The sequence below is a fragment of the Tinamus guttatus genome, unplaced genomic scaffold (genome assembly GCF_059628265.1).
Source record: "Tinamus guttatus ecotype Peru unplaced genomic scaffold, ASM5962826v1 Tinamus_guttatus_pri_ptg000131l, whole genome shotgun sequence".
NCBI lineage: Eukaryota > Metazoa > Chordata > Aves > Tinamiformes > Tinamidae > Tinamus > Tinamus guttatus.
In genome coordinates, this window is record NW_028288665.1 from 2551239 (window position 1) to 2569691 (window position 18453).

The window sequence follows — 18453 nt, forward strand, 5'->3', positions numbered from 1 at the left end:
GGCGACTGGCAGGTAACGCGGCCCTCCTTCGCTTTACTTTATCTCATTTTTTTCCCTTCTTTTTTGCTTCGGGGAAGGAGCGGGGCCGGCCGAGCTGCGGGCGCCGGGGCCCGCGCAGGGAGCGGCGCGACCCGGGGCTCCCCGCGGCCCCGGCTCCGGGCCCGGCCGCAACAGGTCGGCGGCGGCGACTCAGGCCAGGCCGGCGCGGCGGGTGCGCTGAGTTGCGCCGGTCTCTGCCCGCGGGGCCTCCCCGTCGGGGTGCACAAAGGGGCACGTGCGGGCCCGGCCACCGAGGCCACTGGCTGCGGCCGGGCGAGCAGCGGAGGCCGCCGGGCCGGGGCAGCGCCCTGGGGCGCGGGTTCGCGGGCGCCTCCCCGGGGCAGCCCCGGCGAGAACGGGGCCCAGGAGAAGCGTCCGCGGCCTCCGAGCGACACCCGTTCGCCCTCGGTGTCGTGGGCTGCAGGAGCGGCGAGGGAGCCGCAGGGAAAGGGCCGTTCTCCCGCCTGGGCCTGGCCCAGACCGCCCCACGGGCCCTCGGGGACGGGCGAACCGTCCCCCCTCCCCGGGCAGGGCGCAGGACACAGGAGAGAGACACGTGTGGACTCCTGACGGGCTCGAGACCCCGGCACGGTGACCGCCTCCTGCCCTCGCAGCCATGTGGGCCCTTGGCGAGGCCACCGGCGTGGGGGGCGAGCGAAACACACGGGGCTGCGCCAGGGAAAACGGCGTTTTCTGCCCCAGGACAGGCCCAGGACGGGCACCCACCTTCCTCCTCTCCATTTCTCGGATGCTGCAACTAGGGCCTTCCCCGGGCTGCGCTGATTTTTTTTTTAAGAGTAGCAGCAAGTGGTCTGCAAAGGAAGAAAGAAGAAAAGTGAGTGAAAAATCGTGCACTTTTACAGTAAAAAAAGCACCAGTCCTTTTATCAGTTCGGTGCATAGAAGTGATCACAAGAGAGGAAATAGAGGGCTTACCCCCCCCCCCCTTTTTTTTTTTTTGGACTGAGGCAAACCCTTATGTAATCGCGCTCCGGGGCTCTCCTCCTGGAAATCTCTTCCCGACTCTCCTTACGCCCGTTCCCCTCCTTTGCCCCTCTCCCGGCCGGGCCTGGCCGCGCTGGGGACTGGGGACAACCTCCCCCCGCTTTTAACTGGGGCAGCGGAGGGAGAAGAGGCCCCGGGGGGGTTCAGAGCGGGGCCGGTGCCCGGGCAGCCGCGGACGCCCCCTCGGGCCGTGTCGGCTCCTGCGGGACGGCGCGAAGTCGCGATAGCCCCGTGTCCCCCCCGCCCCCGCATTAACTCGGCCTAATCGGCCAGCTCCATTTGAACCTCAATGGGAGCAAAAACAACAGTTTACTCTCCAGACAAAAGCCATATGCACCCCCCCGCCCCCCCTCAAAAAAGACCATAGAGGAGGGTGGGGGCGAGCGGCTGAGGAAAGACAATTTTTTTTCTTCCCTTTTTTTTTTAATATTTTTTCTTTTATTTCTTTTTTCCCCGGGGTGCCCGGCAGGCCCCGCACCCCGGGGCAGCCGCGCCGGGCCCTGCGGGCGCTAAATCCGCCCCGGCGTCCGCGGGGGGCCCCGGGGCGGCTCCCGGGAGCGGCTCGTCCCGTTTGCAGGGGGAAGGTGCGGAGCGTGTGGCCCCCAGCCCGACCCTCCTCCCCGGGGCACCCTGTTCCCCTGCGCTTTTGGGAGCCCGGGGCAGCCCCGGCAGGGCCGGGCCCGACCGGCTGCTTCACCCGGCGCGTGGGATCGGCGAGGAAAACGAGAGGGAAGAAACAAGAGGAAGATTTTGGGTGGATGGATGCGAGCACTTGAAAGAAGGGGGAAACCAGGAAAAGAAGGGTGGAAAAGGAACCCTAAAGGAGGGCAGGATGGGCGCTCGTCTCGGCGCACATTGCGAAGCCAGCGACGCGCTCGGCAGCCACCAAAGTTTGGTCGCCGCGTCCAGAGCGTCGCGGATCCGAGGAGCGGGAGCCAGCGGGCGCTTTGCAAGAGAGGGACGCGCTTTCGTTAAACCCCGTGGGGGGTGAAAAAAAAAAAAAAAAAAAGAAGGAAGGAAGAAGAAAACGGAGAAATAGCAGCGATAATAACGAGGTGGCGCCCGGCCCGGCCAGAGCCGCGCGCTCCCGCGGCCGGGGCGCCCCGTGGCCGCCCCGCGGCGCGGGGCTGGGGGGGTCCCGGGGGGGTCCCTCTCCCCCGGTCGCGGGGCTGGCGCGGCCGCCGCCGTTTATGCTAATGAGGCGCGGAGGGCGCGGGGGAAGCGCCGCGAAACGGGAAAGTTTCTGCCATTAGAGGGAGATCTGCGAGCGCGCAGGGCGCCGCGCGAAGCCTCCGCGCCCGCAGCACCGAGAGGCAGCGCCGCGAAGCCGCTCTCCCTCCCGCGCCGATCCATGAAAATGCTCTGGAAGCTGACGGATAATATCAAGTATGAGGAATGCGAGGTAAGCGCCTTTTGCCCCGCCACGCCGAAGCCTCCGTCCGTCTCCTGGTTTCCTATAGGGGAAAAAAAAAAGAAAAAAAAAAAAGAAAAAGAAACTTCTCGCGCCTTTGCCAGGGTCCTTGGCAGCCCTGCAGCTGGAGAGGGGCTGCGGGTGCATCCCGGTAACTTGGAGGTTTGTGGAAAGCCGGCTGGCCGGGAAGTGTGTGGGGAGAGGAAAACAGGACGGAGGATGCAGCAGCCGCCGCCTTGGCTATAGGTAGATCCCGTGTAGATAAGGCTCTGTAGGATGCTACACTCATCCATACGGAGGGATGGACGGATGGATGGATGGATGCCTGAATGAATGGACGGATGAATGAATGAAAGGGCAAAGAGACAAAGGGAAAAGGACTATCCTTACACGCTAGGTACCCGAGGCATCCCAGTAGGATGACTCGGGACCAGCGCTTAAAATCAGCATTTTGGAGGTAGCAGCGGGTTTGGTAACACTGAACTGTGCTGCTTTCTTTTTTTTTTCTCTCTTTCTTTCTTTTTTCTTTTTTCTCTTTTTTTTTTTTCCCAGGGTCAGTTGCTGAAGTGAAACCGTGAAACCAGGAGGGTTGGAGCGATATCCCCCCAACCTCCTCATTTTCAGGGATTCACTCTCACACCTTTGAGCAGCGATATTTTAAACTCTCGCGAAAAAAAAAATGAGAGAGAGAGATAAAATAAAATCTACCTAATTTTGTTCTGGAACCAGTCAGCGCAGATTGTATTGCATGAGTGAGTGGATGCGCATCCAGATTTTTTATTTATTATTTTTAAAGAGAGGCAAGTGTCTATTAATCTGACCAAAAAAAAAAAGAAAAAAAAAAGAAAGAAAAAAAAAACCAAAGGACCGATGCCCAGCACAAAAGCAACGAACACTCGTGTCACGCGTGTCGCCCAAGCTGCCCGCAACACGGGGCTCCCTTCGCCGGTGAACGCGCTGCGTGGGTCGCACCGTGCGGGGAGGCGCCCCCGCCCCACGGGCGTTTCTTGGGCAGGAGAGGGGGGGTCGCTCCCGTCCGAAGGCGCCGCTGCTGTTTGCGGAGCCGTCGTTAGGGCAGGAGAGCGGCCGCGGGCTCGTCACGCTCTCCGGGCACTGAGACAGCCCCGGGTCGGGTGGTTTGGGGTGAAGATGTTTCCCAGAGCGGAGGGGAGCTCTGAGATTTTGCGGCTGTTTGGATGCTTGATTTCTAGCAATGAGGTGTCAGGGTGTTGTGATCAATTTTGCTTTATTTTTTCAAAAGGCGGAGAGGAAAAAAAAAAAAAAAGAAACACTCAGCTGGATTTAGTGGATTTAGGGAGAAAGGGCCTTTCGGCCCCGCTCTGCGCCGCAGGGCGGGCGTTTGGCCGCGCGCGTATCCCCGGCCGGGGCTTTCGCTGCCCGGCGCAAACGGGACCTCGCACCGAGGTGCCCCCAGCGCGGGCGGCCTCTGGCCGGGGCTCCCGTGTCGTCTGTCGCCGTGTCCGGGCGCGTGTGCGCGGCTCGGGCTGCCCGGTGGCTTCTTGTGGAAGGAAGAAAAGCGAATGGCCTGGCAGGACCTGCGTGGAAAAAAAAAAAGAAAAAAGAAAATAATAATAATAACAGTGATGCCAGCAGACCCCCGCTCCGCCCCACGGCCCGGGAAGGTCGTAGCTCGCGGGGGCGCGCGGAGCGCAGCGCAGCGCAGCGCAGGGCCGCGCAGAGGAGCACAGAGCCGCGCAGCACCGCGCAGGGCCGCGCAGCGCCGCGGGGCCGGTCGGGGGAGCTGCCGGGAGTTGCACATCCAGTCGGACGGGTTGCGCCGCGGCCCCAGCTTGTCTGGGCTGGGAGCAGCGCTCGCTTCGCCTCTGCCCGCGGCCGCCGCCGCCCCCCGGCCCCGCCACCCTCCTTCTTCGCTTCTGCCCCCCGTTATTGGTGCCCGGGACCCCCGCGAGGGGCGGCGGGCGCTCGGCAGGCCCGGGCAGCCGCCGGGCCGGGGGCGGCGGCGGAGGAGGGTAACGAGAGGACGGGGAGACACCCAAAAAAGAAGAAGAAGAAAAAAAAAAGGCGGCTTCGCCGGGCGGTTCCGGGGCGCGGAGGAGGCGCTCGCTGCGCTGCGCTGCGCGGCGCGGGAGCCGCGGGCGCCGCCGGGGCATGGACGGGGCGGCGGCGGGGGGCGCCCCCGCGGAGCCCACCCCGCGCAAGGGCGGCGCGGGCGCCGAGGGCCCGCAGGGCGCCCCGCAGCAGCAGCAGCCGCAGCAGCAGCAGCCGCCGCTCTTCTCGCTGCCCTTTGAGGCCGGCTACGCGCAGCAGCAGCAGCAGCAGCAGCAGCCCGAGGTGCTCCCCGCTCCGCACCGCGGGGCTCGGCCGCGGGGGGGGGCGCGGGCAGGGGGGGAGGGCCGCGAGGGGGGGATCCCCCCCCATTCCCTCCCTCTTTGGCCCCCCTTGCGGCTCCCACCCTCTGCCCGGCTCTTTCTCTTTCACTTTTGCGTGCCCTGCAACCTTTTAAAATGTGGCCCCTTCCCTGTGATTCGTCAGTCGCTGCGGCTGGTCCCCCCTCTCGCTCTCCCCCGCTCGCTCCCTCTCCCTTTTTGTCTCTCCCTCGCTCTCCCTCTCGCCCGTCCCTGATTAGATACACGGATTCCTCGTTCAATGGACGTCATTTAGCACGGGCTCTGCCTTGAGTTGCCTTCCTCGCTTCACGCTCGATTTCAAGCCATTCTTCCCTTATTAAGTATTCGTGTAATATTAATAGTCATGAATATCTGCTATTAGGAGTCTCCGGGAAGGCGGCAGATCTGGTGCTAGGAGCTCAAGTGAAGCGGCAGCTAAGTCAAAAGGAGGAAAAAAAAGAGAGGAAAGAGGAAAAGAAAAAAAAAGGATTAAGAAACAAACACACACTAAAAAAAAAGCCAAAAAAAGCGCAAAACAAAAACAAAAAAAAAAAGGAAGCGACCAAGTTTGGCTCCCCGCGCCGCGCAGGACGGGGCTCGTCGCCGCCGCCGCAGCAGATGAAGGGCGGCCGCGAGTGGGGCCGGCTCTGATGGATCCGCGCGGCGCGGCCGCGGAGCAGGAGCGGGATCAGGATCGGGAGCAGGATCAGGAGCGGGAGCAGGAGCAGCCCCGGCGCCGCGGAGCCGCCGCCCGCGCCTAGCGCCGCGTCCCGCTCCCCTCTGCCGCCTTCTCGCCTTTTTCCCACCCGCCGCGTCCCCCGCGACTCTTCGCAGATGTTAGTGCACAGTTTCTCGGCGATGGTGAGTGGCCGCGCGCTTCCCTCGGAGCGGCTTTGCCGGCGGGCGCTATTGTTGTCGGCGGTGGCGGTGGCGCTCGGGGCTTCGCAGCTTTCTCGAGAGGGATTTTTTTCTTCTCTTTCATCCTTTCGTTCTTTTTTTTCCCCCCTTAAAATCGGTGCTTTACCTTATATATATATGTATATATATATAAATTTTGCCTGCTTCGAGAGAGCGGCAAAAGGCTTCGCTTGGACCCTACCGCCTAGATCTCCTCTCTCCACCTGCGAATGGGATATTTTCTGCTTTCCTGTCTTCTTTTTATTTTATTTTTCCCCCCTGTTCTCCGGGGTCCTGCCTCCTTCCCCCATCCCCGCTCCGCGGAGGGCCCTGCCCGTTCCGCGCACGCACCCGCGGGCTGCTCCGCGGCGCGCCCGGTGCCCCGGGCCGGCTGCGCGGAGCGGCCCGCGCTGCCCCGGAGCCTTTTTTGGCCCGCGGGCGGGCAGGGGCGCGGGCCGGCCGGGCCATCGCCCCGCGACGTCTGCACAACTTGCGGCGGGAGCCGCGGGGCTGTCGGAGCCCGATTTCGGCGTCTTCTGGTAACAAAATGGCAGTGCCTTCGATTTTTTCCTTGTTTTTATATATTTATATATTTATTTATTTTGGGGTCCCTTAATATGTGTTAGCGGTAACCTTCGCGAGAAAAATTTATCTTGGTGTTGCTGGGAGCCAGTGGGAGCCTTTTGCCTCGTGGCAGAACGAGCATTTTAACAACGCCCGCTTTGCAGCGATGATGGTTTTCTCTTTTCCTCCTGCGGGTAATTCCTGCTCCTGAAATTCCGGGGGGCCGGCAAACCGTGGGCACGACCTGTTCGGGAATCCGGGCCGTCCCGCCGCGAGGCTTTATTTATTATCGTCGTTGTTGTTATTATTATCAAAGCGGCGCCGTTATCGCCGTTATTGTCGTTGCTGGCGGCGCCGCCGCCGTTGACGGAGCGCGCGCCCGGCTCGTCCTTGGGCTGCCGCGGCCGGCCGGGCGGGCGGGGGGCGGCGGGGGCCCCTCGGAGGCGCCTCCCGCCAGGAGCAGCCTGATTTTTCACCTGTTTTGTTTCCCCCCTCGTCTCCGCCGCCCCCGCACGCCAGGAGCGCCACGACAGCAGCAGCAACGGGACGGCGCGGCTGCCGCAGCTGGGCGCCGTGGGGCAGCCGCCCTACACGAGCGCGCCGCCGCTCTCGCACACGCCCAACGCCGACTTCCAGCCGCCCTACTTCCCGCCGCCCTACCAGCCCATCTACCCGCAGTCGCAGGACCCCTACTCGCACGTCAACGACCCGTACAGCCTCAACGCGCTGCACGCCCAGCCGCAGCCGCAGCACCCGGGCTGGCCGGGCCAGCGGCAGGGCCAGGAGCCGCCGCTGCTGCACCCGCACCGCGGCCTCCCGCCGCAGCTCTCGGGCCTCGACCCGCGCCGCGACTACCGGCGGCACGACGAGCTGCTGCACGGCCCGCACGGGCTGGGCGCCGCGCTGCCCGACCTGCCCCTGCACGCCATCCCGCACGCCATCGACGACGTGCCGGTAAGCGCGGGGACGAGCGCGGGGCCGCGCGGAAAATACCCCCCTTCACCGGCCCGGGGAGGGGGCGCCTTCTTTTTTTTTTATTTTTTTTTCCTTTTATTTTTTTTTTCCCTTTCCCCTTTAACCGTTCGCGCGCCGGATCGCTCCGTTATTCACGGCTTTGCCCGCCCACCCCCTCGGGAGGCGCGCGCCGCGCTGGGGAGGGGGTGGGGGGAGAAGAATAGGAGAAGCCCCCACCTAGAACAATGGGCCGGTGCCTCCCCCTCCCCCCCCGGGCGCGCGCGCGCCCCCGCGCCGCCTCCCGCGGCCGTGCCCGCCAAAACAGGAATAAATCAAATTACTGTCATCGTTAACAACGTGGCTCCCCTCGCGGTGACAATGAGCTGCGGGGGGAGAGGGACCATCAGCCGCGAAACGCGGGGTCTCCTCGCGGGTCCGGCCAGGCACACGGGCGGGGAGAAAGGAGGAAAAAAAAAAACACTGGGGGGAATAAAAACAAAAAAAGTGGGTGAAAGTGGCCTAGGAAAGGGGGGGAAATAATTCCCCGTGGTTGCGGGGCGGCATTGCGGGCTAAGGGCGCCCGGAGTTGCGAGGGGAAACGGGCGCGTCCTGCGCGCGGGCTGGCGCCGTAAATCACGAGCTATCGGTTATCAAATTGCAGCCCGAGCTGCTACGCCCCGTGCTAAACTAAACGTCGGGAGCCTATTGGGTGCTGCGTTATTGGGGGGGGGATCTAATTCTGTTATCAATAAATACAGTTTTAAGAAATGGTTTCTAATTAAGCATGACATTAGCACACGGGCTGTTTGCAGAGAGAGCAGGGCTATTGTTTCGGCGAGGAAAGTGGCCTTATGCAACGACTGCTTGTGATGATCAAAGTTCGTCTTTGTGGGTTTCTCCCCGAAAATGGAATTAGAACATGCCAATAAATTTATCAAAGCCCGTGGAGCCCATGCTAAGGGGCTAAAGCCGCTTTCCTCACACGAAAAAAAAAAAAAGGAGGAGGAAACTGGGGTATCTGGATGTGATTTTTTTGCTGAAATGCCATCCCAAATTACAGGATCAAATATTACAACAATATATTCGCTGACAGTTTAATGATTACAGTTTCGTGTTGCAAGGATAATGTTCAGATGAACTTACCTATTTCGGGGGGTCATTTTGAAATCTCTTGCAAATTATACTTGGGGAAAATAGTGAATTTATTGCAGCCTTCATCTGGCTAAATTAGCCACAGAAAATTGCTGGTTATGTTCAGCAGTTTTGCAATAAACGCACGCATTCCCCAAAGTGGAGGATTTAGTCAGCAGTTCGGATCCGCTAAAACCAGGTCGATTCTTTTAACTTGATATAAAATAACACAGAGGCAACAGCAAGAATAAACTAATTTGCTGCCTGCAAGCCCCTGGTTGCTGCAAGAACATGACCTAAAATGTTCTTTTGATTTCCCCCTTGCTGCAGTTGTGCTCCGGCGTTTGTGCCCGGATACAGGGCGCTGATTTGGGAAGCCTCCTTTGCACACAGATATTTCACAGTACAAATCGTTTTATTCTACTTTCAAGGATCTGCGAATTAATAGCATTACTATACTTGGTGAAAACCAAATGCCATCTGGTTCAAATCCTTAAACCAGCCCAGACATTTTTTTTCTTTTCTGTAAAACTGATTCAGCAGGATCCACGTAGAAAAACATAAAAACAAAAGAATGCATCTCGTAAGAGTATTTACTTAGTTATGCAAAAAAAAAAGGAAAAAATATATTAAAGAAATTTGGGTCAGGGAAAGGATCATTTCTGTTTTTTTTTTTTTTCGCTTTGCTGCAACAGTTAACCTTCAGTAAAAGTGTTCGCTAAATATTTAAGAAAATCAAGTAGACGGTGAAAATTATTTAATCGTAAATATCTCCGTGGGATTTTAAACTTAACAGTCCTCTCTATATGGAATATGTGTAGAAATAACACAAATAAAAGTATTATGCCACACTACATTTACTTTATGGGTTTAGGGTGCATGCATAAAGGGATCATATTTCCCCATATAGTTAAAACACAAGAACTGCAGCAGTAGTCATTTCTGAACATTTCTCAATTTAATTATACTTAAATCCAGAAGCACTTTAGGCAAGTTACAAATGAGAGCATTGAGTATAATAAAACCTGTAATAAAGCAACTTAGTACCATCCACCCGGAATCATTGAGATCAGGCACAATTAACAGGAGCATAAATCCAAGACAGAATGGAAAATGTTAGAATCAGTATTATTGTTGGACAAAGACTAGAGAAGGAAGTAATAGTTTTTTAAATGGTAATGCCTGCGTTTTGTAACGATTGCGAAATCTTCTATCTCAGCAGCCACTGGTGTTAATTTGTAAACACAGCCAGACATTATATTGCCTGTCAGTTTTGCGCGCATTAGAAACATGATTTCACTCGACTTTCTAATCACGTTTGGACCCGGGCGCACAACGCGCGCCCGCGGGAAGCGCCGCGGCGCTACCTGCGCGCTAACGGACGGGAGCGGCCGTTGCGCGGGCGCTGCGCGCCTTCTGCGCGGGGGCGCCGCCGTCGTGCGCTGCGGGGCGCGCGGGGGGCGCCTTGGGGGCTTCCCTTTTGTTGGCACCGCACGCTCACTCCCTCCCCCGTCTCCCTTTTCTTCCCCCCACTGCAGCACGTAGAAGACCCCGGCATTAACATCCCGGACCAAACGGTAATTAAGAAAGGTAAGCGCTGCCCTGCCGTGGGAAGCGTTAACGGGCGCGTGTCGGTGGCCGTTGGGAAGCGCTGGCGGGCAGCGCGGCCGGCGCCGGGGCGCGCGGCGCCGCTGGGAGGATGTCAGGGACGGGGCTGTGCGGAGGGAAGGGCGCCGCTCCCCGCCCGGCTGCGCGTTCGGCCCGCGCTCCGGAGCGGCCCCCGCGCCGGGGCGGCGCTGCTCCTTTCCCCGGGGAGGACGAGGGGTGCGCGGGGCGCCCCGGGGCGGCCGAGCTGCCGGGGGCCCGCGCCGCGCTGGCCATGGCGCTGCCCGCCCGCCCCCCGTGTCGCCCCCTCGCCTGCCCCGCGCCAGCCCTTTGTCACGTCGAATTAGACGCGCGGGGGATAAATCTTGAGAGATGCTCTTTCCACGGCGGCACGGTAATTGGCTCTTTTTATTAGTAATCTCCAGAGTTCGTTTAACTCCTGTTGTATCTATTAGCCTTCCCAGAGCTATTAATGTCACAAGCGATCTGTCCAAAGCGCGGAGGGGAGCGGGGCGCAGCGCAGGCCCGCGGCCGGGGCTCTGCTTGCCCGACACGGGGTGCGCGGGGCTTGGGGAAGCCGCGGGCTTGGCTCTCGTTACGGCTGCTCCCTCTCGGCTTCCCCACGTCAGAAGTTACTCGCTGAAAACGCCGAGTCCCTGGGGGGGTTGTTTGTAGCCGAGCGCGTGGTTCAGCGCCGCCTTCTCGCGCTGTTCACACGCAGCCTGCGGGTCGCCCTGCTCCCTCCTGCGCCGCTTGCGAGGTGACGGGCACCGCAGGGCGCCCGCCCGCCCGGCGCTGGCCTCGTCCTGCCCCACTCGCCGGGCAGGGGCCGTCCGAGCCGCCTCACTCGGCGGCGCCCGGTGCTCCGGATCGGGGGAGCCTCGTCGCCCTCCTCCTGGCCCGCTCCCCGCGGGCTCCTCACCCTCACCTCCCTGCTCCTCCCTCCCTGCAGGCCCCGTGTCCCTCTCCAAGTCTAACAACAACGCCGTCTCCTCCATCCCCATCAACAAGGACACGCTCTTCGGCGGGGTGGTGAACCCCAACGAGGTCTTCTGCTCGGTGCCGGGCCGCCTCTCGCTGCTCAGCTCCACCTCCAAGTACAAGGTCACGGTGGCGGAAGTGCAGCGGCGCCTCTCGCCGCCCGAGTGCCTCAACGCCTCCCTGCTGGGCGGAGTGCTCCGGAGGTGAGCGGGGCGGAGCGGAGCCGCCGCGCCGAGCCCGGCTCTCCCGCCGCGCCGGCGTCGCGGGAGCGGGAGGGCAGCCCACGCGGGAGGCTGGTTGTGCGTGTGCGTGTGTGTGTGGGGGGGGGGGGCGGGGGGCGCCTAACGGCCGCGCCCAACCGTCCCCCCGCGCGGGTCACCCAGCGACCCGCCCCGGCCGTCAGGCGCGGGGGCAGCGCGAGCTCCGCCCCGCGAGGCGTAGGCGGCGCTCGGCCGTTAGGGGGCGGGGCGCGCGGTAACGATGGCAACGCGAGGCCTTGTCCGTTAGCCCCCTTCCCACCCCTCCCCTCCCCTCCCCGCGCATCGCGGCTGAGAGCCCCGTCCCCCGATGAGCCAGTGGGGCTGATAACGGCCATGCAAAATAAATAATAACCGTAATAATAATAATAATAATAAGAAGAATCGCATCGAAAAGTTTCAGCTCTCCGTTCGAGTGACACATGGTCACACTCTGTAGGCACCCCGTCCTCTACTTCCCTGCAGGTTATAATCTAATCCAGACAATTAAGGAGTGCTTGGATAGGGAATAAAATCCAGAATTAATTAACGAAACTCGGATTTTGAGGGTTTGTGTAAAGCCACCCCTGCCCAAAAAGAGCAGATAAGCTGCTTCTATGTGTTCACGTGCTTGCCAAACACCCCTGGGCTCCCTCCCGGCGACGTGGGCTCTCAACCTTGCAGATTAGTCTGCTAAATAATGCAGCAGCTATCGCAAGAGAGCTGGGTGAAAATACAGTTCCCCTCAGGGCCAGAGTGTGTTGGGAGTTTAGAAAATTATCATTATTACTGCTGTTGTTGTGGCGGGTGCTACCCGGAGGTGCTGGTGAACACCCGGGATGCTAAAACTTTTGAAATCTGCGCTAGTTTGTGTGGCGGTTTGGGCAGATTTAAATGTGAAGCCGAATGCCCGTAGGTCAGCAAAGGTACATTTCATACTCCGTTTTGCTTTCAGCAGTTTCTGCTCCTCACTTCCCCATCACACAACCATCCCCAAAACCCTTTACCCATGTCTCTTCTCCCTGGGGTATGACCTTTTCCAGTTGGTTTGGGGTGATTTATAGAAGGGGGCTGAAATACAGCCCAGTGCTTGGCTCGTTTTGTTCTAAGCATCTCTCTGTGTGAAACAGGGCGAAGTCTAAAAATGGAGGGAGATCTTTGAGAGAAAAACTGGACAAAATAGGATTAAACCTGCCAGCGGGGAGACGCAAAGCTGCTAATGTTACCTTGCTCACATCGCTAGTGGAGGGTAAGTGTCTCTGTGCTCCCAGACGGTTTGTTTTGAAAATGCCAGTGTTGTTTTTGCCTCACAGGATAAGTCTTTCTTTTTCTTTTTTTTTTTATTGATTTTATTTTATTTTATTTTTCAAGTTGGTTCTCTGTGTTTGAAAGGCTCATTTGGTTTAATCTTTGAGTCTTGTTTAAAAAAAAAAAAGAGGTGAATTGTGTATTTTTGCCTTTTGTTTTAACCTGAAATGGACTTAAAAGGATCCTGCAGAATCAGCACTGCATTCCACCATGTATTTGCTTTTAAGTCTTTGAACTAGATTTTTTCAGGGTCCCATCTTGCTCCCTCATTCAACTGAATAATCCCTCCCCCGGCTAAATGGTTTTCACTGGGAGCAGCAGCCATGGGAAGGATCCATGAGAACCAGGGCTACAGGCTCAGACCCAAAAGTGTCATGCGAGTTCATAGGTACAGGGAGCAGAAATTGTAGTTCCTCTCGTGCCACACTCCTTCCTCCAAAGGACAGCCAAGCAAATTTACACTGCAGCGACTTAAAAAAAAAAAAGCCTTTTTTTTTTTCTTTTAGACTGTCCCTCCTCCCCAGCAACATAACAGTAAATCATTTAAGGTTTCTGACATCTGCATTTGAGAAATGCGTGACCATTACTTCCTGAATTAATTTGGGAATCCTTGACCTAAGCCATGAATTAATGGTGTCCTGAGAGCCTCAAAGTTGCACCCAGCCCTCCTCCCTTTTGGTTCTCATTTTCAGAACATATGTTCCCTTCATTATATCATTCTCCCCTACTTCACTCTGGCAAGAAAAGGTGCAACTTCTTGTAACACCTTCAGGTATCCCAGGTTTTTCCAAACTCAGATGTGGGAGGCTCAAAGAGTTTGGAGATCGTCTTGTTTTAAAATAGTTACTTGGTCACAGTTACTGGTCCAAGGTAAACCTGAATCTACTAAATATATCCTGCTCCTTTCTCTTCATTTTGGGAGTTTGATTCAAGAGCGTCTTAGAGTGATTTAGTCTGCAAAAAGCTTTTAACTTCAGGCCATGAGGTGCCGATCAGCTGAAGTCTGGCTGCTTGGAAGGGAGTTTGTAGCTTTGTTTTGGTGCTGCTTTGCTAGAAATGCTAAACATTCAAAGAGACCAGGAGAGAAATACTGCACAAAGCCAAGCTGCATTATGCATATATATTTAATATTCTGATTATTAGCTGCTCTGCATTTGTTTTCTTGCTTTTAAAGAGGCTTTGCAATTGCACCGAAGTGCTATAGTAAAAAATCTGGAGGGAAAAAACTTGTAAAAAGTCTAGATTTGGTAGACACTTAGCGTTTTTTGTGATGTTAATGAATATGGAGAACGTTTTATGGTAATCTATTGTTCTGTTTGGCTTTCACCTACAATGTTTCTCAAAGAATAATTTTTAAAAAACAACCCTGGCCTGCTCTCCAGATAACTCAGGCTGGTTTTGGTGGGGAGACGATAGCCTAAACATTGCTTGGGCTCTGAGTCCCGTCGTGATGAGGCAGTTTCTCGAGCACTGTTATTGTTTATGATCCGCTCCATTTTATGGAAACAAGCTCACTGGACTGAGGCTTTGAAGCCCTAATTGGCGCATGCGTCTTCCGGAGCTGGAGCTAATGGCAGGAAGCCCTGCAGTAAAAACCAACTGGTTCAGGAAATTAAAACCAAAGATTTGAAAATCAACAAAACAGACAGACCGGGTGGAATGACCCTAAAATTCTCATGGTTAATCGTTTGGAGGTGAACGTATAATTATATGCGATCAAGTTAAATTTTAAACACTTAGCTGTTTAATGCATTTTATTTAGAAGAGCTCTAGGAGTAATTATGATCAATATTAATCATTGATGCATTGCAAGAGAATATAGAGGCATGTACTTGAGGTAAAGAAATACCTCCCGAGTAAATAGCTTTGAATGAAATGTATGGCTGGCTGGGTAAGCATACATATTTCCATGTGAATATAAGCACGCGCTCTACGTGGTTAGAGCGGACCTGCCTAGCCCACGTGCACTTTAGGAAATGTGTGATTTCACCCCTAACAATTGTCTTGAACATATCATTTGGCCTGGCCCTAGTCTGAAGCAAAGAAAATCCTTACAAGATGAGATGTGATTCACATTTCTCACAGTATCTTTTTAAAACAAAAATATTTGAGCCTTTTAAGAAGAAAAACCCAAGGAGAAAATAGCCTTTTTAATGGATTTTTTTTTTACCTTTGTGCTACGTATATTGATCAGATCTTTTTCCCTCCCACTCGCACCCACGCCTCACTTTCCAGGAGAAGCAGTACATCTAGCTAGAGATTTTGGGTACGTTTGTGAGACAGAATTTCCTGCCAAAGCAGTAGCTGAATTTCTCAACCGACAACATTCCGATCCAAACGAGCAAGTCACAAGAAAAAACATGCTTCTAGCTACAAAGTAAGACATTTACCTTCCTGGCATGTTGTTCAGTTGTGAGGGGAGGGGTGAACCTGGGTCTGGGGCTCCTAATTGTGTGTGTGTGTGTATGTGCGCGCGTGTTTGCCTCATAGTCAGTGGCTAATGGCCTTGCAAATTATATCTGTCCTCGTGCTATAGGGGAGCAAGGCCTGTATGTAGTCCAGCCTATACGTAGCTCAGCTTGATTCCCCTCAAGTCAGTTTATGCAGATTACCTTGGAAGAGGGTTGTGAAAATTGTGGGTGGCTATTTAGTTAAAGAAGAAACAATAACTGTTCAAAGCAAACATTTTCTGGGTCTTTTCACGTAGCTTACCAATTTAGATTGGTAAGGAGGGGAAGGCTTCCTATTGACAGTAAAATTAAACTGGTGCATTAAACTGATTTCAATTCATTAAAATCTGCAATGATTCTTTCTTGCTAAGCAGCTCTGTTACTTGGTGAGTGTAAGGATATTAAAAATATATTTAAAATGGCAATCTGTATGCCATTAAAATGCTAGTGGAGTTTATCATTGTTGGGGTTGCCTAGACTTCCAGGTGGTGCATGAAGAGAAAATGATTGTTTTGATATGTTTGCTGAAAATTAAAAGGGTTGTTTAGTAGCCCTTAATTACCAATGGAGGTGTCACCAAAGGGCACAGTGCCAGAGGGCGCAGGCAGAAGATGGGAACGGGTTTCTGGCTGGAAGACATTAGCACGGTTTTCAGAACACAGACTGCTTCAGCACAGCCCTAAGCTCCTGCTATGAGGCGTGTTATTCCCCCAGCCACTGGAGCAGCAAGGAAATGATAAAATGCAGCTTCTGCACTATGCGCTCCCAACTCCTCTTTTCACCTCCCTGGAAGGAAATTTCCAGAGCTCAGCGTCAGCCTTTCCTTCCATGGGAAGATCCTTTTGGGTTTGGAAATATAGATGTGCACACAAAAGTGTTTTGGAACACTTCATTTTAAAGCCTTGATTCTGCTTTCCGACTTCACTCTGTCTTTCTTCCTGACACCCAGGCGTATTTTAGCCTTGTGGTGGAAGAGATCTGAGTATGTCCAGTTCTAAAAAGGTATCCTCCAAAATGTGAATAAACACTCGAGCCTCCCTGTGGTTATTGCACCCCATCTTTTATTCTGTGTTGCCGGGGGAAGACTTTGAACTGCTGTTGATTCAGTGCCAAAATCCTGCTCAGAAGAGGCATGTGTGGAGAAGGAAAACCGAGGGGTAGGGGTAGGGGTAGGGGCAGGACTCGTGTGCACGTTCTGGTGGGTGCGTGTGCGTGCTGTTTGCCAGCACTATGTGCGAGGCGGCGGGCAGGGGCCAGGCACGCGTGCCACTTTGGGGGCAGGGCGGCAGTGGGGAGGGCAGCAGCCCCCTGCTCTCGGCGCTGGTGTAAGGCGGCAGGGAGCAACGTGGGGGCTGTGCAGCCGCAGCAGAGGTGCTCACTGCTCTCGTCCTCTCCCTTCCCCTGCCTCCCTGCTCCGTTTGTGCTGCAGACAGATCTGTAAAGAGTTCACCGACCTGCTGGCTCAGGACCGATCTCCCTTGGGCAACTCACGGCCCAACCCCATTTTGGAGCCGGGCATCCAGAGCTGCCTGACCCACTTCAACCTCATCTCGCACGGCTTTGGGAGCCCCGCAGTGTGCGCGGCCGTCACCGCCCTGCAGAACTATCTCACCGAGGCGCTCAAGGCCATGGACAAAATGTACCTCAGCAACAACCCCAACAGCCACACGGACAACAGCACCAAAAGCGGCGACAAAGAGGAGAAGCACCGAAAGTGAGGACTCCCCCAGCTCCTCTCCCTGCCCCCAGGTAGCCACCGCTCCGTGCAGCTCCCTCCTCCCTCTCCCCACAGCCCGCACCCCAGGAACGGACCCGAACCAGGGTCCTCCTGGCCAGCCTGTTCTCTGGCTCCCAGGACTGCTCTGCCCTCTCCCCACATCCCCCCGGTGCCCACTTTTCCACGTGCTCCTGTCGAACTTGCCCCCCTTCCCAGCAGCGCTGTCGTGTTACCCCGCTCTGGAGCCCGAGAGAACAGGGCGGGGGGACGGAGCCAGCAAGGAAAAAAGTTCTGTCTTGAGTTTGTGAACTTTTTTTTTTAATAAAACAAAAGGAGGAAAAAAACACACAAAAAAAAACCAAAACAAAAAAGGACCTTTTTTCTAAAAATATATTAAAAAAAATAAAAAAAAAAACAAAAAGAAATAAATAATACTTAAAAAATTCTATGAGCTTCACCGGACTGAATCACCACCTTCCCTTACATAAACTTCAGTTAAGATTGTAGCCATATTAAAAAAAGGAAAAAAAGCGAAAAAAGCGCAACAACAACAGCAGCAGCAAACAAACAAACAAAAGCAAAAAGGACTGATGACGTTTTATCAGTATTGTGAATAAACTTGAACACAAAACACAAGCAGTTCCATGTCATATCTTCAGTTGTAGAACTTTTTCCTGTCCAAGGTAAAGCGACCAGCTTGAACTTTCTATTGCAACACGATTCACGGTTATTATATAAGGGAATCAGTGTTCATGTATGTATATATTTATTTATGTGTAATTTAATGGGAATTGTAAATATGGTGAGTCTGTTTTAAGCCTTTTTTATTTATCTGGTGATCTCGTTTACCTCTTGTTTAGTGGGTTTTAAATCTTCCCCTCTTAGTTCATCATGTGGTTCATGGTACTTATTTAGATATCAGAGGTTTTTTGGGGGTTTTTCTCTGGGATTCATCATTTTTAGCCCTGTTGTAGCATGTTAAAGGCGACAATGAAGCAGCTGAACAAATAATAAAGAAAAAAAACATGAATTTTTATATATAATTAGTATGACATTTAGTTTCTCGTTGAAGAAAAAATTAAGTGATGTTGGACCCTGGCAAGATTTTTAAACGTTAGTGGTTTTACAACCCTTATGTGTTGTGGAAAATACAAAGTTATTTTCATCCACTGTCCTCTTGAAAGCACCATCAGAGCAATAAATTAATACTGTCTTTTAAATCAAGGCTTAGCTTTTCTTTCCCCCGCTTTTTTTTTCCTATTTTTTTTTCTTTTCCCCTTTCTTTTGTTTTTCTCTTTTTTTTTTTTCTAAAGAACTTCAAACATTTGGGACCACCTGGTATCCTGTATTTCCACTGGCCATATTGGAAGCAGTTATAGTTGTATTGTATTGAGTTGTGCCGGCAGTAGTTTCCATGCCTGTCAATGTATCATAGTCCTTTGTTGCCCAGATAAATAAATATTTGATACGCTTTATGTCGATTTTTTTATTCAGTGGCTGTCTTTACCCAGGCGTATTTTTGTTCTTGGCAGTATTTTTTATTCAGTATGGTTACAGTAATTGAGTTTAACTCTCCCTTGACAATTGCTCCTTGCAATAAGCAGCTGAACCCATTGTTTCCCTCAAGTATAATAAAAACTTACTTTCAACTTGGAGTTCAGAGCAGGGTATCATTTAGATATTCCACTGAGTCTGTATTCAGACAAATGACACAATAAAGCACAATGTATTCTTTTGGATAAAAAATTGTCTGTACTACTAACAAAATGACACACTATCTTTTCTTT

The 18453-nt window shown here is 54.2% G+C and overlaps 1 protein-coding gene across 1 annotated transcript; it reads left to right on the top strand.

The window, feature by feature from the left end:
- Positions 1-2400: 2400 nt before the first annotated feature.
- On the top strand, positions 2401-16828 carry TFAP2A (transcription factor AP-2 alpha). The gene is made up of 7 exons (XM_088521704.1): positions 2401-2445; positions 6804-7238; positions 9908-9959; positions 10927-11158; positions 12322-12440; positions 14735-14876; positions 16379-16828. Exons 1-7 carry the CDS (start codon positions 2401-2403, stop codon positions 16665-16667), a joined length of 1314 nt encoding a protein of 437 aa, XP_088377830.1. The 3' UTR covers positions 16668-16828.
- The last annotated feature ends 1625 nt before the right edge of the window (positions 16829-18453 follow it).

What these genes read in the sequence shown, in the direction of transcription:
- TFAP2A (XM_088521704.1), top strand. Translation starts at nt 2,401, where the DNA reads ATGCTCTGGAAGCTGACGGATAATATCAAGTATGAGGAATGCGAG. An exon ending in TCAAGTATGAGGAATGCGAG is followed by an intron (nt 2,446 to 6,803) that starts GTAAGCGCCTTT and finishes CCCGCACGCCAG; the next exon opens with GAGCGCCACGACAGCAGCAG. An exon ending in GCTCACATCGCTAGTGGAGG is followed by an intron (nt 12,441 to 14,734) that starts GTAAGTGTCTCT and finishes CTCACTTTCCAG; the next exon opens with GAGAAGCAGTACATCTAGCT.